Source organism: Maniola hyperantus, chromosome 13 (assembly GCF_902806685.2).
Source record: "Maniola hyperantus chromosome 13, iAphHyp1.2, whole genome shotgun sequence".
In the NCBI taxonomy this organism is placed as follows: Eukaryota; Metazoa; Arthropoda; class Insecta; order Lepidoptera; family Nymphalidae; genus Maniola; species Maniola hyperantus.
The window spans coordinates 9,217,238-9,240,165 of record NC_048548.1 but is presented as its reverse complement, the minus strand read 5'-3'; the positions used below and the strand labels follow the sequence as shown (position 1 = coordinate 9,240,165).

Sequence of the window (22,928 nt, the reverse complement as noted above, 5' to 3'; positions counted from 1 at the left end):
TGTACCTAACGCGTCCAAGTTAACAAAAGGAATTCGATTCTGCCATGTAATGACGTCTTAGGCTCTAGAAATATTATATTTTGATTCAATATATTTTAATATTTTTTTTTTAATTTAATTTTTAATATTTAATCAAAATATTGTTTCTAACAAGGACATCACAAATATGGCGGACTAGATTTCCCTTCCTTAGTTTGGAGGCGTTATACACTATATTTTTTACATCTTCTGGACTGCATTCTATCAGAGCATTATATTATATATACAGTATTCTATATTTACTCACAAGTAAGCAAATATATACAAGATTGATCACTAAGTTACCGTACCTAATTATATATTCGATCAAAACTATAAACATGCCAAAAATTACATAGAAACTTTTTAATCAAAAGCTTGTTATGCTGAACGTTAGTCAAGATGGCGGTGCAAAATTAAGGGTTTACGTATGTATGTACTAAATAACAAACGAAACAAGAATAATGGAAACGTTTCATAAAAGCCCGGGATAACATACCTGGGTGTTAAACTAATATAAACAGGACGCATGTAAGGCCCGGGACAAATATAACGGAATTAGGTATGTTTACACTCAGGGCAATATATGCAAATGAGTGCAAAAAGGCATTAAGTGCCTTAGTCATGATCAAGACAAAAACACTTTTCTGCAAATTGCCGACCACTGCCCAATCAAAGTAGTCATTAGCTGATGATGGAGGTAAATGTGAACGAACCATTGCAGGAAAGCCATATCTGCGCGGATAAAATGCCGAAGAAATAATTCCGCGTAAAGTTTGTCCACTCGCGAAATTCTGCTAGTTTTGGCCCCAGCCTTATTTCACCATTTTTGTCAACGGAAGTATTTCTAATAATATTGTACATTACCCAGCAGGAAAGGCAGGCAGCTATTAATAGCTTCGTAGAGCGTCGTCTCTGCACTCATACATTGTCAGTCTCAACGACAGAGACAATGCTCCACGAAGCTAAAGCTCCCAATCAGTTCTATTTAAAGTTCTTTTAAAGTTGTGCTATAATTCCTGCCATCCTGTAATATCAGGATCGATTAAACTTCTAGTACGACTTAAAAGAACAACATTGAACTAGATCTTTACACTCGCAAAATTTTAATACAATGTTGCGAACGTCGTTATAGGTATATAAAAAAGTAAGCTGCATAAATTAGGTTGGATATGAAACTAATCTAGATCTGCGGGCTGATTCGCTAACTCAGTGTCTAACACTGAATGACAGTCACCGAGCTCATTGGACATCACTACCCATATATAAATGCGAAATTGTGTTTGTTTGTTGCCTTGTTGGTTTGTCTTTCAACGGAGCAATGGATCGACGTGATTTTTCGTATGGGTATAGTTAAAGACCTGGAGAGTGACATAGGCTACTTTTATCCCGTAAAATCAAAGAGTTCCCAAGGGATTTTTAAAAACCTGAATCCACGCGAACGAAGTCGCGGGCATCAGTTAATTTACTATAATTCCATTGAAGATTTCCTACGAAAAGTTATTTTAATGTCACTCAGTGAAGTAGCAATATAGAACCAACTAAAGTCAAATGAGCTCTGTGGCTATCATTCAGTGTAGGACACTGAATTAGCGAATCACCCTGCAGGTAATTCGTAGGCCTAAACCGTACTAGAAATTTTGAGCGACCAATTGCGATTATCCGAAATACGAATATTCCCTATGGCATATTATGTTATCGTGCAAGACTTACAAATTATAACATGCGTATAAATTATGTAATTCTTATGTCATAGAGTCGTATCTAGTGTCGGACGTCAAGGGTTCGGTGTCTTCTCGATTTCTAAAGTTTAACGCGTTCCGAAAACTATCTTTAAGGCGTTCTGTGAACGTTTTATAATCAAAATTAAGTTGTTGACCGAAATCGAAGTCTGCGACTTCCACCGTAAATCTGTAAATAAAGTTTAATACGTATTGATTAAAACACGAATTCGTATAGAAAAGATGCCTATACATTAAGTTGACGGAATGTTTCGAGATAATAATAATGAAATGAATAATAAGGAAAATTAAAACTAAATAACAAGTAAGTCAGTACATGATTCGAGATGCTCTTTTTATGGTCAAAATTAATAAAATCTTTCGATAATCTACTTGCGGCCAAAATTAATAATAAACAATCTATATTCTATAATATGTAATCTGGCAAGAGCATCGTTATTATTTGCGTCCTAAGAAGAACTGCTATTTATTTGAACGTCTTTGCGGAGTGAGTCTTCTTTACCAGGAAGGTACTAACTTCTAAATATATAAAAGGAAAAAGTGACCGACTGACTGACTGACGGACTGAAATTTGGCATGCAGATAGCTATTATGACGTAGACATCCGCTAAGAAAGGATTTTTGAAAATTGAACTCCTAGGGGGATAAAATAGGGGTTTGAAATTTATGTAGTCCACGCGGTCGATGTCGCCGGAAAAAGCTAGTTAATTAAAGTATATATATAGTCGACGCATTTTAAACTGAGTCGTCGAGTTATCTGTCTGTTTCGCTCGCACTTACAGGTCGTAGGTAAGTGCGAGCGAAACAGACATATAACTCGACGACTCAGTTTAAAATGCGTCGACTATAGTAAAATCTATAAAATACTCTCCCACACACAAACACACACCCACACACACACAGACACACATACACACACACATACATATGTTGTGAGTCACCTACTAGGTATTTTTACTAGTTAATTGACTTTTATATTTTTAGATTATTACATTATTGTAAAGCTTGTTTAAATTATCAAACGTACTGTCATAAATTTATAATTAATATCTAAGTAATCTGTAAAAATTGTAATCCTATTTGGCCTTATTTTCAGTCTGTTATTATGTAAAATTATATTGTATATATCGCTGTTGATTGCAAAATACGAATAAAAAAAAATCGTACCTGGAGCGATGCTGGTAGTAGGCGATTCCAAACACCACCAGGGTGACGGCGACCAGGCAGAACGCCACCGGAACCACGATTACCGACAGCTGCGCGTGGACGGACGCTGCGGGATTTACATAATTATTAGGTAGTATTTTAATCTTATTAATCGAATAGTTTGGTGAATATCTGATGAATGCCTTCGGAGATGGAGAACAGAACTCCTCAATGGGTAAGAGTAAATTGCTCGCGGTCAGTGTAATAGCTTTGTTAACAGTAGGTTTTTAACCAGGCCTATCATATATTACAATCATCATCATCATCATCATCATCATCATCAGCCTGTGGACGCCTCTTTATATCGTCGGTCTTTATATAGTACAGTATGACATATTGGGTGATAAATTAAATTATTTTTACTTTTCAGTGTTTGTGGTTATTGAAGTCAGTTTTTTTTTAATTGTAACTCAAACATCTGAAACCTGACTGTTCTCTTAAAATACCACTACGGACGAACGTTTCACATTATTTTATTATTACACAAATTCTTCAGAATATACAGACCTTGATTTTTTCTTGTCCTATTTTTCTTTGTAATACCCGTCATATTGAATATATCATGACATCATAATATAGCATATGCTATCGGATATTTATCCGCTAAGACAAAGCCAACGACGCGACACCTCATTTTATAAAAATCGAATGAGTTATATGGCAATTATGAGGGACCTGTGTGGGGAATTGTGCGGATCGATGCACACACGCTCACGTCTTTTGATCCTTCATACACTTACACACACTAACACAAAAACTCACACACGAATGCAAAAATTAGATTGCGCTAACCTCATTTCCCATAACCATAGTATAATTTCATAAGTTTATACGAAGAAATACCTTTATAAATGTTGATAGTGGCTCTCGACACAGTCTTGCCAATGTCATTCTCCAGTACAACAACGACAGTGTGCTGGTCACCTTCAGAGAAGTAATGCACCAGTGGGATCAAATTTGACGGGGTCGTGCTTTTCACGACGCAAGTCTCGTTCCCCGTCACGTTGTACTGCCCCGACTTGTAGAGGGCGCAATAGTCGAACGGTGGCGACCCCGTGTATTTCACTTGTAGGTTGAGTAGATCGCCGTGTTGTAGCCAGTTTAGGCCTGTTATGTTGACGGATGATATTGGTTCTGAAATAAGGATTTGTATGTTTACTCATTTTTGAAAGAGACGGCCAGTGATAGACAAGGATAGGCAATACATCCTAAGAACACAGCTATAGAAGAGATGTTTAATATTCGCAATTTGTTATTAATTCTCAATTTGTAGGATTGATACATTTTTAATTTTTCAGATGTACGATCTTTACGGTTAAATTAACTGTTTACTCGTATGAAAGAGACGGTTAAAGATAGACAAGGATACAAATGTGTACATTGCAAAAGAACACAGCTTTTCAATTATATAGAAAAAATTACTTATTTATTAAAAAACTAGACTAGATGATGCCCGCGACTTCATTGGTGTGGATTAAGGTTTTTGAAAATCCCGTGGGAACTCTTTGATATTCCGGGATAAAAAGTATGTCCTTCCCCAGGATGCAAGCTATCTCTGTACCAAATTTCGTCAAAATCGGTTGAACGGTTGGGCCGTGAAAAGGTAGCAGACAGACAGACAGACACACTTTCGCATTTATAGTATTAAGTATGGATGGTGGGTTGCAGTATACTAGCCGAAGCGAATGTAATATAGAAAGAATAACATTTCACAAGTAAGTACCTCTGTTTGAGCGAGAGGGACTGAGAGGGTCACGCTAGTTGCATATCTGTAGGTTTATGTCTGTGATATAATATGTAGAATACAGATATTCCCAATCATCCAAACATATCAACAGAGAAAAGGGAGGTTGTCTAATAGTGTTAAAGAGCATAACTTGTTTAGGGTGACTGTACTTAAAACCGGCCAAGTGCGAGTCAGGCTCGCGCAATGAGGGTTCTGTTCTACAGTCGTATTTTTCGACATTTTGCACGATAATTCAATAAAAACTATGATGCATAAAAATAAATAAAAATCTGTTTTAGAATGTACAGGTACCTTTCATATTCATATGATACCCCACTTGATATAGTCACTCACTTCGAAAGTTGAAAATACTAATTATTAGTTCATGACCACAATTTAATTTTTTTTGTGTGATCTAACCCTAAATTCAGATTTTTCCCCAAATGTCAGTTATAAGATCTACCTAACTGCCAAATTTCATGATTCTAGGTCAACGGGAAGTACCCTGTAGGTTTCTTGACAGACAGACAGACGGACAGACAGACAGACAGACAGACAGACAGACAGACAGACAGACAGACAGACAACAAAGTGATCCTATAAGGGTTCCGTTTTTCCTTTTGAGGTACCCTAAAAATAAATCAATTATACAAATAATTATGTAGGTATGTATTATGTAAATGAAGTGTTTCACAACATATTGTGTTCCTGCAAAACAATTGTTCAATGCAGACTCAACTCAATACAGATGTTTGAACTCTGTGATAACAGTTAAACTATTTGGATTTTGCTTTACCTATAAATATTATGATAGATGTGCATAAAAATAAACTTATCAGCTATTTGATAACAGCAGTACAGTTCAATTATACCAGTAGGTATGTGTGTTATTTATTTTTTACTAGCTTATACGTGCGACTTCGTCCATGTGGACTACACAAATTTCGAACCCCTATTTTACCCCCTTAAGGGTTGAATTTTCAAAAATCCTTTCTTAGCAGATGTCTATGTCATAATAACTATTTGCATGCCAAATTTCAGCCCGAACCGTTCAGTAGTTTGAGCAGTGCGTTGATAGATCAGTCAGTCAGTCACCTTTTAGTTTTATATATTACTAGCTTATGCCCGCGACTTCGTCCGCGTGGACTACACAAATTTCAAACCCCTATTTCACCCCCTTAGGGGTTGAATTTTCAAAAATCCTTTCTTAGCGGATGCCTTCGCCATAATAGCTATCTGCATGCCAAATTTCAGCCAGATCCGTCCAGTAGTTTGAGCTGTGCGTTGATAGATCAGTCAGTCAGTCAGTCAGTCACCCTTTCCTTTTATATATTTAGAAGAAGATTTTATTTTTTTCATGAATTTTTTTAAGTATATCATAAGTCTATCTTTCCGCGTCGTTTTTCTCGATTCTGAGATTCGTGACCCCTAATGGACTAATTGCATAGTGGTAGGAGTTTTCGAACAATGTGGTAGGGTTCCAGATCATTCCACATACAACTTGACAATGCATGATTGAGGCTCCGGTTTAACTATTATTATTACTGTCTGGCTTAGTCTTTGATGTACGGAGGTAATGTTAAGGCCAAGGGTGGTCATCTAATCAGGTTCCAACATGGGTCAATGAAACTTAACTAGTTTATAAACGCAACTATAAACTGATCAAATTACCTCGAACACTGATGGTTTGTTGATAATGGCCATAGGTATAGCTCTCTCCAATGGGCACTATGCTTGTATTGTGGCATATAAAGTCTTTGAGGATATCCTTCTTCGAGATTTTATCAGAAGCTGCTCTTTTTACTACATTATGTGGTGCACTGGTTGTTACATTCTCCTTTTCTGTAGTTGTTGATGGTGCAGTTGTTTTTGGTTTAGGGGTTGTTGTTGTTGTTGTAGATGTTGTTGTTGTTGTTGTTGTAGTTGTAGTAGTCGTTGTCGTTGTCGTAGTTGTTGTAGTCGTGATGGGCGGTAGCGGTTCGTTATTAGCAACGACCAGAACATCGATATAATGGTCCGTCATAACATCTTGGTAGGTGTAGTTCAAAGCGAAATCGCTTGTTTGGTCTATGTACATGCAATCTATGAACCAATATGTAATAATCGTTGAGGCATTCTGTTTTAGAAATGCCATCTCATTCTCTGGTAGTTTGATGTAATGGTGTACGGGTTTGTTGACAGCTACAAATCTATTGGGTCTGTCCAGATTGTTTTGATTAAGCACTAGATTCCCATTTAGTGAATCTGTAAAAATAGAAATGTCTTAATTATTTAGCACCGATAAGATCGAATGCATGTAAAGACATCTCACTACTTGTGTAACATTTTTCGATTTGTTGCTGTAAGTAAATTTTTTTTCGATGACCTCCCTGGCGGAGTGGTAAACGGTCTTATAAGTGGGAGGTCCCGGGTTCGATTCCTGGCCTGGGCAATTTGACAGTTTACATTTTCTAAATTATCTCTGGTGCAGTCTGGTGGAAAGCTTCTTGGCTAGTAAGCTACCATCCTACCGGCAAAGCCGTACCGAGCGATTTACCGTTCCGGTACGATGCCTGACTGATGTATAGAAACCAATCAGGGGTACGGGTTTAATGAAAATGCCAAACCCCTTCCAAGTTAGCCTGCTTCCACCTTAGATTGCATCACTTACCAACAGGTGGGATTGCAGTCAAGGTAACTAAGTAAGAACTTGTACCAGAATAAAATAAAATAAAAATTAACCTCTAAACTATAAACATTTATTTCTGCTGTTATTTTAAATCTCTATTTTACCTATTTTAATAATATAGTCTGTCTGTGTGGAATAAGATTTTTAAAAAATTCAAAGGGAACTCTTTAATTCCAGGGTTGAAAGTACCTATCCTTTATCCGGTGGGAATACTTTGATTTTCCCCAGGATGCAAGCTATCTATGTACCAAATTTCGCTCGTTTCAGAATTGGTTAAAGGAATGGGCCGTGAAAAGCCAGCAGCTTGACAGAACAGACACACTTATGTCGTTTATAAAATTAATTAGTATGGATATTTATTTATTTATTATTATTTATTTTACACTTTATTGCACACAACACAAAGTAAACATTGAAAAAACACAATACAGGATCTTAATCTAATAGCTGTAGCATGCAAAGGCGGCCTTATCGCTAAAGCGATCTCTTCCAGGCAACCTTTGACGAAAGGAATCACGAAATCACGGGTTGGTGCGGCAGCCGAAAATGGCCCTAGGTATATTATATTATTATAAATTAGACTACATACACAGTACATTCTAATAATACACAAATATATATAAATATATATACCTATATACATATCTCTATAATATACTACATAATTCTGTTTACATAGATAAATAATAGTTCTTCAAACGATTTTTGAAGGAGTTTAAGGATTTCGCCTGACGTATTTCAGCTGGGAGTGAATTCCAGAGTTTGACACTGTTACTGGTGAAAGAGTTACCATAGTATACCGTGCAGCTGTGTGGTGTCATAAGCTTATTGTCGGTGCTGGAGCGGAGGGAGAACTGATTGTTCTCACCAAGATAGGAAAACCGTTCTTTTAAGTATGATGGTGTTTGAGGGTAGTACAGAATACGATATAGGAGCGACAAAGCGTATATCTCCCTCCGCCGAGATACTGGCAGCCACTTTAGTTTAGCACGGAACTCTGATACATGATCGTATTTTCGTAGGCCGAAGATAAAGCGAATACACATGTTTTGTAGTCTCTCCAGCTTGTTTAAAAGTTCTTGTGTCAGGTCCGGATAACAAGAGTCACCGTAGTCTAATATTGGCAACAAAAGTGTGTTAGCTAACGTAATCTTAGTTTTTATTGGCAGAAGATTTTTCAACCGTCTTAAGTATCCAATAGTGGCGAAGATTCTCCGCCCCACCTCCCCTACTTGTGGACCCCAAGAGAGAGAATTGTCCAAGATTAGACCAAGGTTCTTGACTTTATTGCTGTATGGCAATGCTATACCATCGAAGCTCCATTGTTCCATTTACATCACTATCCATATTATAAATGCGAAAATGTGTTTGTTTGTTGGTTTGTCCTTCAATCACATCGCAACGGAGCAACGGATTGAAGTGATTTTTTGCATGGATATAGTTTAAGACCTGGAGAGTGGCATAGGCTACTTTTTATCCCGGATATTCAAAGAGTTCCTACGGGATTTAAAAAAAACCTGAAGCCAGGCGTACGAAGTCGCGGGCATCAGCTAGTAATTCATAATATTTACGTCAAATACAAATACTTCATATTCTCATCATTTTTATAAATCAAATAACGTATCTACTCATCTATATCACCTGTTAATTCAAAGTTAGTGCTTGATGTTGTGACTAAGTACCATATACCATAAAAGCTCTTCATCAGGTTAACCTTCACAGTGTATTCTCGAGCCTCATATAATTCTTTCGGGTACTCCACAGTCCATTGTGATATATTTGAACTTTCAATAAACTGTAAAAATAATTATGTAACTGTTAATACAGGTTCGGGGGTTCGATCCCGGACACGCACCTCTAACTTTTCGAAGTTTAAAAAATTAAATAATATCACTTGCTTTAACGGTGAAGGAAAACATCACGAGGAAAGGTTCCTGAGAGTTCTCCATAATGATCTCAAAGGTGTGTGAACTCTGCCAACCCGCACTTGGGCAGTGTGGTGGACTATGGCGAAACCCTTCTCATTCTGAGAAGAGACCCATGCTCAGTAGTGAGCCGATTGGCCGAAGGCGATTAGTTGATTATGATGATGATAATATAAATAATAATATAGTTAACATATACAGGATAGTTAACATATATATGAAAATTATGTGCTGATTATTTCCTCAGTTTAAGAGATATCCTGCTACATGGGATTCCGAAATAAGAACAACACCTCATCTTAACTACCCCCAGCCTCCATATACAAATTTTCAAATTAAGAAGTTTGAAAATTTGAGTATCTAAATGTATGTGTGTGAAAATATTCCATAAAAAGTTGTTATCCAGTGTATGGTTATATTTAGTTCTCTTTTATGTGATTATTCAATAAATCCCCTAAAAGTACACCCCTCTTTTGTACTCAGTTCATTTCTAAATATAAATAAATTTATTCAGATAGTGAAATTATAAAATTATTAAAATTAATTGTGAACTTTGCTAGGAAGTAGATAAACAAGTATGGCGAACAAATTGATAGACACAGGAAGTACATTGCACATATTCATAAACACAATGCAATAGAGCGAAATGAACCAATGCCAATTTAATCATATAATAGTACTAGGCAATTGCATGCATTTTGTACTACAAAATTAATTACAGTACCCCAGCAGGAAATATTGTACACTGACCCTTAGAAAGAGATAGCGGTTTTGTAGAGCGTTGTCTCTGCCGTTGAGACCGACAAAACGTTACGAAATCTTATTCTAAAGGTTGATGTACATATATTTCTTGATAAATTAAATAGTATATTAATAAATCCACTTTGTGGATTAAGTGCTTAATAGTGGTTTCATTGAAGCATAGCTTTATTTACTTTCACTTTGCAAAGCTCAACAATTACAGGTACTAACCTGTGATAGTTGGGTTCAATGCACTTTAGACAGGACTGATCATCCGCCTTGCGCCATCTAACATCCTTTCATACAATTTAGCATTCAAGTGTTACAAAAAGGTAATATGCAAACAATAATTATAGTTAAGCCAGTACTTCCAACTTCCAATCAATTTGCATTAGCATTACTTACACAATTTTTTTTTTGCAGTCACAATTTGAAGTCCACTACAATCTCCAAAGAGCACAGACTAAGATGAAAGCGGAAAACAGAAAACTGCCACACCCCACTCAAGTTAACCACCTCTTGATGGGGTATAATCGTCATATGCATCTACCGTTGATCCATAAATACTTGTAAAAGCTTAATTGAATAAAAACTATTTTTATTTTATTTATTTTTATTTTATGAGTTTTATTAAACCGTAAGTAACAGTGTATGTGTTACCAGTAGTGTGTAATTCAGTCATTCTATAGGATACCTAGTCATTCCATGAAATACTTTGGCTTGTTTTGGCAATCGGGGTATGACCCGCCTGCACACCTGCAGGTCATCCGCGCTAGTCCGCACCGGGTTATCTCGAGGACTGTGCCAGTGTGCAGGGCGTTCCCTCCTCGATTGCTATTTCGACCTGTCGTGTACTATACATCACCATGATCAACCCATAACCGGCTCACTACAGAGCACGGGTCTCCTCTCAGAGTGAGCAGGGTTTGGCCATAGTCTGCCACGCTGGCCATGTGCGGATTGGTAGACTTCACACACCTTTGAGAACATTATGGAGAACTCTCAGGCATGCACGTTTCCTCACGATGTTTTCCTTCACCGTTAAAGCAAGTGATATTTAATTAATTAAAACTTTAGTTAAGTTAAAGTTAAAAGTTAGAGGTGCGTGCCCGGGATCGAACCCTCGACCTCCGATTAGAAGGCGGACGTCCTAACCACTAGGCTATCACAGCTTGTACTGTACTATACATGCACCGACTAAAATAATACTTAACTCAGAATAATTACCTCAGCAGTGTGTTGTGGCTGGGCATTATCCCAAAACACAAACTTCAAGTTCTCTCCGCTGTATTCAGTGACTGTGGCTGTAAATGTCACATTGGATCCCCTCACTGCTGGACCATTGCTTACCAGTGACAGTTTTAGACCAAAGACAGCTAAAATAAACAAACTCATTATACACATACACAAACTAGATGATGACAGCGACTTCGTTTGCGTGGATTTAGGTTTTTAAAAATCCTGTTGATACTCTTTGATTTTCTGGGATCAAAAGTAGCCTATGTCCTTCCCCAGGATGCAAGCTATCTCTGTACCAAATTTCATCAAAATCAATTAAACTGATGGGCCGTGAAAAGCTAGCAGACAGACAAACAGATAGAGAGACAGACGGACAGACAGGCAGACACAATTTCGCATTTATAATATTAGTATGGATCATCTAAATATATAAAAGGAAAAGGTGACTAACTGACTGACTGAACTATCAACGCACAGCTCGAACTACTGGAAGGATCGGGATGAAATTTGGCATGCAGATAGCTATTATTACGTAGGCATCTACTAAGGATTTTTGAAAACTCAACCGCTAAGGGGGTAAAATGGGGGTTTGATTTGTATAGTCTACACAGACGAAGTTGCGAGCATAAGCTAGTTTAAAATAGCTTAAATGCTTAAAATGCTTAATAGTTTTTAAGTTTCTCTAGTGACTGGCCCTGGCTTCACATGGGTAAAACTGATCATCTATTCTATAGCCAGATAGATGGCTTCTGGTGCATGACTGTGAGGCATTCTAGTGAAGAGACTATAGAGGGAATGATTATATAGCAACAGGAACGGTTGGGAGGGGTTAGGGTGTGAGCGGAGACTGTTCAAAACTAGGTCTTGATGCACATGACACAGTTCTCAATGCCATGACACAGCAGACTCATATCAACTCGCTCACCAGTTTGTGGTGAAAGCACATGAATGAAAATTTGTGTTGCAAATCAAATGGAGTCCGCTCAACTCTGCAACCACTTCAGTAACTCTTTTTTTAACTCTTCCTAGAATAGAAGCAATTCTATGAAATTCACCAAAGTGAGCTCAGCGGAGGCAGCTCAGTTCGCAGTGGACGGCGGGCATATAACCTGCCATAGCGTGTTGATCCAATCTATAGTACTAAAGCCTTTTCGGAATCTGTCTTGTTCATAGCTCAAAAACAGACGTTGGGGTCCAAAAGTGCTAGAATGGCGACGTTGCACCGGAAAGCGCAGCGATGGCCCGGTAGATGGGCAGATGATATCAAACAAGTCTCAGGGAGGCGCTGGATTCATGCGGCGCAAGACAGTGGCGTAAGAAGTCCCTAAGAGGCCTACGTCCAGTTAGTAGAAGTCGGTTGACGATGATGATAATGAGTCTTCATTTAATTACTATATTTTACAAATTAAGTTCACTCTTGACTTCACCAGAAAATCTTACCTTTAACAAAAATAAATATCAAACAAAGCGGCAGTAAAATCCGAGTCATGATAGTCTTGTTTGCGAAACCTCTAAAAATTCAAGCAGTAAGCAGCACAGTGAGCACAGTATATTATTCACTAAAAATATTCAATTGTTTTAATTATGCAATTTGCGTTTAAATAATTTCACAAATTAACAATAAAACATTTTGCGTCATATTTTCGTTCAAATTCAATTTTTAGAGTTCTTTGATTTCTTACTTCTCCAAATTATACTCTTTGCCTGAGTCTTTGCCACATACCATACTAACTAATCTATGATACTAACCAAAGAGAATATAATCACTACGATACTAACCACAGAGTACATTGAATAGGTACCTACCACATACCAACCAACCTGAACCAACCAATCGTCGAAGCTTGGCAGGCGAATAGGCCACAGAGTACATTGGTATACTCAGACTAAGAATAAGGAGACTTGTCAAACGCGTGTACCCGAAAGGGACAAAACAACAAAAGAAATAATATTGATTTACGTATGAAAGGTTGTTTCATAATTTGCGTTCGCTACCACTTTTACACAGCAATGCAACATAAATGGCTTCTACACACCTTCAATACTAAATTTAAGCAGAAACTAAATACAAACTCGTAATATTCGCAATAAATTCAAAATAATATTACCTTGTTAGAGCAAGCTAGGTGTATAGAAAAGCTCTGAAGAATGATAAAGACAAAAACACAGTTTTTTATCTTTGTCATAGTTTTTTGTTGTTGGGAACAGCTGTTGTCGTCTGTGCCCAACAAACCTCTTTGATAGTAATTTATTACGAGTTTTTAATTTTAGTTTTCTGTTTTAAGTTTAGTATTGAAGGTGTGTAGAAGCCATTTATGGTGCATTGCTGTGTGATCGACTGTAAAAGTTGTAACGAATGCAAATTATGAAACATGTAGTTAAGTCCCGCAAATTGTTAATGCGCGTGGCGACCATTTTAGTGACGTCAGCACTAGACGATGTTAATGAGACATGGTTCCAGTGCAATAGCAATTTGCGGGACTTACCTTTCTTACGCAAGTATGATTCCTTTTGTTGTTTTGTCCCTTTCGGTTATGTACGCGTCTGACAATTAGTCTCCTTGATTCTTAGTCTGGGCTTTGACCGTAGTCTTACTGTAGTATAAAAAACTCCGTGGTCATAAGTCAGTCGGAAATCCGAAATGTTTAATTATGTTGGCATTACTGTCTTTCTGTCAGTGTTATACATAGATTAATACCTATGTGTGGTGTTATATAAGTTTCTGTCAGTGTTGGTCTTGAAGCATGCATTCTATTTCATACATTTCATAGATTTTTTTCTGTTTTATATGAAAGTCCCGTCTCTTACGTACCTACCATAGATTAATATGTATACTGATACCCTTATGTAAAAGTACTCTGTGACTGATACCTACATACTCTTTGACAGATAATTTGAGTCGGTGATTTGATTGTGCTGACACCTGCTTTAAGTTTTACAATAATTCCAAACAAATAAATATTATTAGTTAAATCTCAACTATGTTAACATTGTGAAAATAAAGTACTTAACTTGTTCAGGCTATACAACAAATCCACTAAATTGAAAAATGGCTACCGTTTTCGATAGTCCTTTCATTCGACAACGTTTGCATCGTCTGCGGCATCGTGATTTTGACTTGGATGAAGATCAGAGATTTGGCCGATGCGACTGCACGAGCTATTCATATTTTGTACTTTCCATGGTCTTATTTTCTGTGGGAACGGTTATAACAGTTTTAGCACTAGGCGACGCTGACGGATACATTTTGAGTAATTTGGGGCACATGTGGCTCGTAGGCCCTATATTTATATGCTCCGGAATGATGGTAGCCGTAAAGAGTATGTTATATTTGCGAAGGAAAAGTGTTATACAAATGCTGCTTCACCAGCGAGCGATTATTAGGGTGAGTTATATGAACAAAATATAATTCCTAACTGAATGTTAGAAATGTTGTCCTCTGTAATGTTTTACAGATGTTTATTTTCAAGATATTATCATTTTGCGGCAGTTTAGTTAATAACCTTAACCCAAATACAAATTCACTTTATCAAGCCTCAATATAATTTGTACAAATGTTTAACAATTAAGCTATATTGCCATTTACTCACTATATTCACTGCATGATCTTACCTAGAAAAGTTAATAATGCTACTTTCACTGAGAAATTTCTTATACCTATCTAAGTCTAGTATGTTTTGCTGACAAATGGTAATAGTTACCTAATGACATGAATAGGATTTATCACACATAATAATCCACTAAGACTAACTAATATTGTTTTTGGATAACAATTCAGTACATATAATTGTTATCCAACAACAACCTATTTTAGAAAGTTATTGTAGAACTGAAATATTTGTGTACCATGCAGTACATTGTGGTTCACATAAGTTTAATTTTATACCTATAGTTTTATAAATTACAATAGGCTATTTGACAATTTTTTTAAGTTGGTCTTAAATGGTTAATATTTGTCCTATTATATCAAAAAAATTAACACTATATTTTTTTGCGCCCTAAAAACCGTAAAACTTTAATTTAAAAAAATATTTTTCTTAGACAGGTGAAAACACTGTCGGCCATGTTTGGCCGATAGATTATCTGTGCTCTGACGTCATGCATTTGTAAACAACAGTATAACCACAGGGTTATACTGTTGTTTACAAATGCATGACGTCAGAGCACAGATAATCTATCGGCCAAACATGGCCGACAGTGTTTTCACCTGTCTAAGAAAAATATTTTTTTAAATTAAAGTTTTACGGTTTTTAGGGCGCAAAAAAATATAGTGTTAATTTTTTTGATATAATAGGACAAATATTAACCATTTAAGACCAACTTAAAAAAATTGTCAAGTAGCCTATTATTAATGCAATTAATTCCTTTTATGAGTCTTTGTTACTTTGCTGCTGTTTATTTATTATTTAATGACTAGCTGATGCCTGCGACTTTGTTCGCGTGGATTTACATTTTTCCAAATCCTGTGGGAACTCTTTGATTTTCCAGGATAAAAAGTAGCCTATGTCACCATGTCCTATTTCTTACTGCACAGCATCATTCATTTTTTGCCTTTAGTTAAAAACTTCCATCTTGAGAGAATCCAACAAGTTTTAAATCTAACCTTGACACAGTTATTGTAACTGTTTAAATCTTTTCTGTGATGCTTCATCAAACAAATAGAATTAGTAAGTGCAGATTGTATTAAACAATAAAAATCCGCCACTCGCATATGAAGGGTCCCATACTATTAGACAAGAAATAACTCTTCTTAATTATTATTATTTTTCATGATGGCCATTTAGATTTTTTTTTGTTTGTTATAATAGCAATCAAATACCCATTCTGTAAAATATTCAACTCGACCTATTATGGTTCAAGAGATACAACCCGATGATAGATAGACAGCAACGATTTAGGCCCTGCGCAGACTGGAGGATGGGACAGCAGAGGATTTTAAATTTATTAATTGAATTTAATATTTATCCAATCGAAATAGGTATATTCAATGCTCAGTACTCCAGAGAAAATGCGCTGCGATGCTCTGAGGTCAATCACCCGAGCATCGAAATATATTATACTAGTAGCCAGTAAGCTAACTTGCGACTTCGTCCGCATGGACTCCACAAATTTCAACACCCTATTTCGCCCAATTAGGGGTTGAGTTTTCAAAAATCCTTTCTTAGAGGATGCCTACGTCATAATAGCTATCTGCATGCCAAATTTCAGCCCAATCCGTACAGTAGTTTGAGCTGTGCGTTGATTGATAGATCAGTCAGTCACCTTGTCCTTTTATATATTTAGATATACCTTATTTCCATTGTATAAATAAATATTGAATTCAATGGATAAATTTAAAATCCTCTGCCGCCCCATCCTCCAGTATGCACAGGCCCTTAGTGATAGGTAGTTGGCACCGTTCAGGTACAGAACCCTAAAAAATTATACAAGTCATGGTTATCTGCAGGTTTGTACTGTAAATAAGTTAATCCATGACTTTAGACAGTTCCTGTGTAAACACCTTGAAGATTACACATGTAAAGTACCAGTAGAAATAACAAGTAGTTTTACACAATATGTTTAAAATTTCGTAAAAATGGACTTGCTAATGAATAAATGACACTTTATTTATGACTAATACCGTTATAGTAACTGTTCACTCTGACAGTATGTAACTAGTTTTTGCCTCAATCAAGAAAAACATGTTATTAGGGTTCCATACCTCAAAAGGAAAAAAAAACCCTTATAGGATCACTTTGTTGTCCATCTGTCTGCTGTCAAGAAATCTACAGGGTACTTCCCGTTGACCTAGAATCATGAAATTTGGCAGGTAGGTAGGTCTTATAGCAGACAAGGGAAAAAATCTGAAAACCGTGAATTTGTGGTTACATCACACAAAAAAATTAAAATGTGTTCATGAACTAATAATTAATATTTTCAATTTTCAAAGTAAGATAACTATATAAATGAAAGGACCTTATTTGTGCATTCTAAAACATATATTTATTTAAAAATGACGAAAAAAATACCTGAGTAAGGAACCCTCAGTGCGCGAGTCTGACTCGCACTTGGCCGGTTTTTTAAAACGAATCTGTTTTTCTAAATATATAAAAAGAAAAGGTGACTGACTGATCTATCGACGCACAGCTCAAACTACTGGAAGGATCGGGATGAAATTCGGCATGCTGATAGCTATTATGACGTAGGCATCCGCTAAGAAAGGATTTTTGAAAATTCAACCCCTAAGGGGGTGAAATAGGGGTTTGAAATTTGTGTGGTCCACGCGGACGAAGTCGCGAACATAAGCTAGTACTATTAAAACATAAATGATTACTTTGAGTCAGCCAATCGTGACAGCTGCCCATGCTCCATGACACAGGAATAACCAATCATGATCCAGTTGCGATTTAAACACGTGTTTGTGGCCCCTATTTCCGAATGACAATAATTATTCTAATAATAATTCTGTCTTCAATGCTTTGTTGTTCACTGTATGAACATTACAGGCAAAAGATGGCTAACTTTTTATTTCTATTTGTTAGTTATAATAAAAATTAACTAGAAGACTGCAAAACTTATTTTTGTCATCATGAAACCTTTAATTTTTACAGGATATGGCCAGTGCCCAAGCTGAACAAGCATACAGTGGTCAAGTGCCTCGGACAGCATCAAGTGCTACTCTACCACCTTCATATGATGCACTTATTTCAAGTACTTCTGCAAAACCACAACCGTCCAGTTCGGAACCTCCACCTCCTACATATGATGAAGCTATGTACCTGATTGATGACGGAAAATATAGTTTAGAAAACAAAGGTGCCGACAGCTCTAAAGAGGAAACTAGCGAGCAAACAAGTTCTAACAATGATGTTAGTAAACCATGAAAACATTATGTAAGTTATATAACTGCAGGTTAAGCTGTGCAAGTGAAACTTAATTCTTCCCTTTGTACTTATATTTTTTGTGTGCTTAGTCAACATTTTTATAGTATTCTCAGATGTGCCTAACTATTGACTTGTTGGCAATATTGTTAATGGCGTCTTTAATTTACAATTATTGTATATTGCGCGATAGGTAGTGATGGCAATCGGGTATGAGGCACCTGCACGCCACCCGCGCTCGCCCGCATCGGGTAGCGCGGGCGCTGTGCGGGTATGCAGGGCGTCCCCAGCCCCGTTGTCATCGCGACCTGTCGCGTACTATAGGTTAAGTTGTACTAATTGTGATTTGACACTTCTTTTTGACTGGCGTTGGTACAGTAGCCGGCAAGAAATATTATACCTTTAGAATGAGATTTTGGCTTTGTAAAGCGTTTTGTCACTCATACCTATGTGACGTTTTGTCAGTCTCAACGACAGAGACAACGCTTTACGTAACCTCTCTTTCTAAAGGTCGATGTAGAATATTTTCTGCTGAATACTGAAAGTCTGTCGGTAAGGGCTCAATTCACACCGAGATGGCAGCAGGCGGCAGCGACGCGATATGGCTCGTGTCGCCGTAGACCTCGCGCTGCTACCGGCCGCTGCCATCCTGGGTGTGAATTGAGCCTAAGTGTGTTTCATGCGTTAATATTAGGTTATTTAATAAGATTTATTTTGTTTCTTTTAGGGCTTACTTTTCGAATACACTGTCTCATAATAAGTGCCCACAGAACTATCTCATTATAATAATTTAGGTATCAATGATGAAAGAAATATAGCAAGTAGTGTTCAAATTCAGGTCATATAGACAACATCAAAAAAGGAAAATAACTTCGTAACAAAAAAGTTACTTAGGTAATTTAATTTCTTTTTTAGAATTTTTAGATTATCAGTGCCTTTTGCGTCAATACATTTAAAAATTAAAAATGTTTAATTTTATTTATCTGTTAGCCCTAAGTAACACCCAGTGTAAAATATAATCATTAAATCTGAATAATGTATAGAATGAAAACTGTCTTAGATGCATTTTACCTATTATAAGCAAGATACTAGTGACTAGTGATGACTTTAATGGATGTTTATGCAATATGGAATTTCTGTCTAAGGTAATTTGCATTTATAAACAATACTTTTTTAACATCTGGTAATATTGCAAACTGTATATATAGGCTCCTTCGCGCGCAAAGTAACCTTGATATACATATTATGTTTGGTTAGGTCACTAGGTCATGTATACATGTATATAATATGCTGCTATGAGATAGTAACAGCTGAGAGTGTTCTCATAATCAACAGTAATTGTCCAAGACTTTTTGTATGTCTAATTTAGATAAAAATCAAAGCTTTTGCTATCTTAATAAGCAAACATACTTATACAATACATTACTAAAAGTATAAGTCTGAGATGGGGTGCAGACAGCAAACTGTAAGCATCACCACTGGTTTCTGTGAATCTGTATGCAGTCTACGACCGGGGCTGCAGTCCACAGTGTTGCCATGCTCGGAATCAATGTCATACACATTTTTAGAAACCAATGGTGTAGTTTGCGGTCTGCAGACAATCTCAGACTTGTACCTTAAGAAAAAGGTGTGAGTAGGTACTTATACAATTTTATTATTATCTTATGGTGATCAGGAATATGCACTTAATTATTGTAAAGACTGAGTATTTACACTTTACATTGTTGGCAATTTATAAGGTAATATTACATTTATTGTATTGTATAATATTATGTTGATCTGAGTTGAGATATTAATTCAAAGTATGAAGATGATTATAACTATATTTATAAATAAATTCTTTTCCATTGTGATTTCTTTTCATAATCCATCTAGAATAGTTTTATATTATATCAGGGTTTTTTTTACACTTTTTGTTTTTCTTAGTCGGTCCAAAGTGGATATATGATAAAATATGGCTGCACTGAAATAGTTACTACTTACATTATCATTGATTTATATTACTATAGGTACTAATTTATTACACTTTTCTTGTAAACATTTTATCTAACTAGGCAAGTATGATTTCTTCAATTGGCATTTCCAAGGTAGTTTAAGGCCAAGAAGTCATTTGGAATCTAATATAAGTTTTAAGACATGAAATAGAGAGTGATTTCTATAAAACATATTTTTACTTTTTAAGTAATATTTTGTTGTATGCTTAGTCTATTTGAAGGTATAGTTTAGTTGTTTTCAACCTCCCCTATACCCTGAAATAAAACATTTACTTTCTGAATTTGTTTTATTATAACTATTAACTAGCTTAGTCTTCCAAAGTATTTACCTCTGAAACATACATTTGTAAGTTGAGGCCATTGAATTACAAATATATCTGCAAACCATTGTAAAATTTTACCAGATAATGACACTGTTCTCACCCTACAAAAGCTTTCAATGAAAACTATTCTGCAATCCAGTATAAAAATGCATCTCAGCAGGAATGCAACCAAGCAAATGGGTATACAAGTGCCAGGGCCGTTGCAAAAAATAATGTCTGGCTTGAATTTACAAATAACCGGTACTGTATAGATAGTGGCGTACAATGTAGTAAACACTGATGAAATGTATGATTGCTTGACGTTTCGACTTCTGGGGATTTTATGAATGTTGTAATCGGTTGATTCGCGTTCTTGGTCAAGTATTTTTACTTCACTACTGGCATCATTCATGGCCATGATGTACATCCGTGGTCGATACTTTTCCGAGTCCAAATGGGACATAACCCTTATCATTTCTGTTGTGTGACCACCTGATCCAATACAGTAGATAGTTTTTAAACAATTGTTTTCGCTGTTTAGTACGCAATATCCTCTAAATATGTTGTACATAAGGTATAATGCTCTGACTGTAATAGTCAAAATAATTAGAACACCAAGTATTAATGCTAATTGTATAATGCTTGACATTTTACAACAATTAATGTTACCGGTTAGTCCACACATTTCGTTGAGATAAACTTGTAGTTATTATTTAATGATTTCAATTCTATAGACGAATTTTTATTTATACTTTTTGACGTTTCCACTTTCCAGTGCTACCGGATTTTTATGAAAAATAAATAGTGCGGCGGCGGGAGGCAAAAAGAATCACTAACCGAGTTGGTACCATGTTGGTACAGTAGGTACCTATATACGGGTAACTTTGGAAAGGTGTCAAAAATTGTGAGTCGATGGCTCAATGGACTTAATGGTATAAAAATTATAAAAAAAACTCAATCACCTGCTGTAAATTGTTTAATAAACATCTAAGCTACCTAATAACTCAATAAAATATATATTTACGTAAATCATATCCTAAGCCCCTTTTTTAAAGCACTAGCTGTTATTATACCAATCTAGGTTCGTTTTTACTCTGTTTGTGTGAGCTCAATACCTATAAAATAGAGAAGTTGGAACTGGTATTGACCAGAGACATGCTATCTATAAATCCGGAACGAGGAAATTAGCAGAAGAACAAAAGCGACCGACATAGCTCAAAGGATTAGCGCGCTGAAGTGGCAATGGGCAGGCCATGTCTGTCGCAGAACCGATGGCCGATGGGGCAGACGTGTTCTGGAGTGGAGACCGCGTACCGGTAAGCGCAGTGTAGGACGACCCCCCGCCCGCTGGACCGATGACCTGAAAAAGGTGGTGGGGAGCGGTTGGATGAGGAAGGCAGAGGACCGTGTTTGGTGGCGCGCTCTTGGAAAGGCCTATGTCCAGCTGTGGACGCAAACAGGCTGATGGATGCTATCTATTGACTCATTCACATGACACAACTGAACCACATAATATATCACTATTTTTCTTCTTATTTTGCTTTGTGGCTTTCAGTATTGTACATCACTACTATCTTAAATATCATTTTTTTACCATTTGACATTAGCTAATGTCAAAACATGTTTTATGCCAAAGAGTACGTATGCGCGACAAGGCTCTCTTGGCACTTGAATCACATTGAGACCCCGGCGCTGTTGGATGGAACAAACTAAGTGGCTTAAACTTGGATGAATGATTTAAAAACAAGAACAAATGGGACACTTGACGGAAACGTTATTTCCAATTTTCGCCACGCGCCAAGGTAGCCTTGTCGCACTGTACTCACTATATTTTAAGAGACGGGGCTTCCATACAAAAACGAAAATTATAAAAATGTATGTAGATGGGATGGAAGGTATGCTTCAATACCAACATTATAATACTAACACTGACAGAAAGACAGTCTCGCCAACATAACCAAACCTCCTCCTTTTTTAAAGTCGGTTAAAAACACAGAGTACAGACCCAGTTCTGTTATTTGGTGCCAGTCACAGATGTACCAGATATGCAACTAGCGTGGCCCCCTCAGTCCCTCTCGCTCAAGCAGAGGTAATTATTTGTGTCACAAGTCTTGTGAAATGTTATTCCGTCTATTTTACGTTCGCTTCGGCTATTGTAGCCTAGTATACTGCAACCCATCATTGCACAATAACTTCAAAAACAAAAGCAACAAAATGAATCAATTATTTACAAATACATTTTGGCAAACAAAAAGTGGCTACGGTGGTAAGGACAAAACATCATTTTGTCACGTTCTAATAAGAGCTTAAATGTATTTAGCTATCTCACTCTAACAGTAAGTGTCACAATACTTCTAAAGGTATTTAGCTGCCTGCTGCCAGTATATAGTGATTAGTGTTGTTCCCTGTATATTATAATACTCTTTGGTTGTAAATCATGGAGTAACGATTAACGAACTAAGGATTGCTAATTGCTAATAATGCTCGTATTTAATATTTTGAATACC

General features: G+C 36.5%; 3 protein-coding genes and 1 long non-coding RNA gene across 4 annotated transcripts in view; 1 reads left to right on the top strand and 3 right to left on the bottom strand.

The window, feature by feature from the left end:
• Positions 1-22,928, bottom strand: part of LOC138403170 (uncharacterized) — a 410,491-nt gene that overhangs the window by 4,640 nt on the left and 382,923 nt on the right. The window lies entirely within an intron of this gene.
• On the bottom strand, positions 580-12,966 carry LOC117987930 (uncharacterized). The gene is made up of 8 exons (XM_034975004.2): positions 12,948-12,966; positions 12,706-12,824; positions 11,254-11,402; positions 9,002-9,155; positions 6,364-6,936; positions 3,810-4,100; positions 2,928-3,033; positions 580-1,929 (listed from the first exon to the last, which is right to left on the bottom strand). The coding sequence occupies exons 2-8, from the start codon at positions 12,752-12,754 to the stop codon at positions 1,764-1,766; spliced, it is 1,488 nt and encodes a 495-aa protein (XP_034830895.1). The 5' UTR covers positions 12,755-12,824; positions 12,948-12,966; the 3' UTR covers positions 580-1,763.
• On the top strand, positions 14,152-20,396 carry LOC117987934 (uncharacterized). The gene is made up of 2 exons (XM_034975007.2): positions 14,152-14,650; positions 17,856-20,396. The coding sequence occupies exons 1-2, from the start codon at positions 14,315-14,317 to the stop codon at positions 18,126-18,128; spliced, it is 609 nt and encodes a 202-aa protein (XP_034830898.1). The 5' UTR covers positions 14,152-14,314; the 3' UTR covers positions 18,129-20,396.
• Alg14 (ALG14, UDP-N-acetylglucosaminyltransferase subunit) lies at positions 19,760-21,227 on the bottom strand. Its single transcript, XM_069502403.1, has 2 exons — positions 20,449-21,227; positions 19,760-20,374 (listed from the first exon to the last, which is right to left on the bottom strand). The coding sequence occupies exons 1-2, from the start codon at positions 21,104-21,106 to the stop codon at positions 20,358-20,360; spliced, it is 675 nt and encodes a 224-aa protein (XP_069358504.1). The 5' UTR covers positions 21,107-21,227; the 3' UTR covers positions 19,760-20,357.

What these genes read in the sequence shown, in the direction of transcription:
- LOC117987930 (XM_034975004.2), bottom strand. Translation starts at nt 12,754, where the DNA reads ATGACTCGGATTTTACTGCCGCTTTGTTTGATATTTATTTTTGTTAAA. An exon ending in ACAAACCATCAGTGTTCGAG is followed by an intron (nt 4,101 to 6,363) that starts GTAATTTGATCA and finishes TCCTTATTTCAG; the next exon opens with AACCAATATCATCCGTCAAC. An exon ending in CACTATCAACATTTATAAAG is followed by an intron (nt 3,034 to 3,809) that starts GTATTTCTTCGT and finishes TAAATCCCGCAG; the next exon opens with CGTCCGTCCACGCGCAGCTG.
- LOC117987934 (XM_034975007.2), top strand. Translation starts at nt 14,315, where the DNA reads ATGGCTACCGTTTTCGATAGTCCTTTCATTCGACAACGTTTGCATCGT. An exon ending in ACCAGCGAGCGATTATTAGG is followed by an intron (nt 14,651 to 17,855) that starts GTGAGTTATATG and finishes TAATTTTTACAG; the next exon opens with GATATGGCCAGTGCCCAAGC.
- Alg14 (XM_069502403.1), bottom strand. Translation starts at nt 21,106, where the DNA reads ATGTGTGGACTAACCGGTAACATTAATTGTTGTAAAATGTCAAGCATT.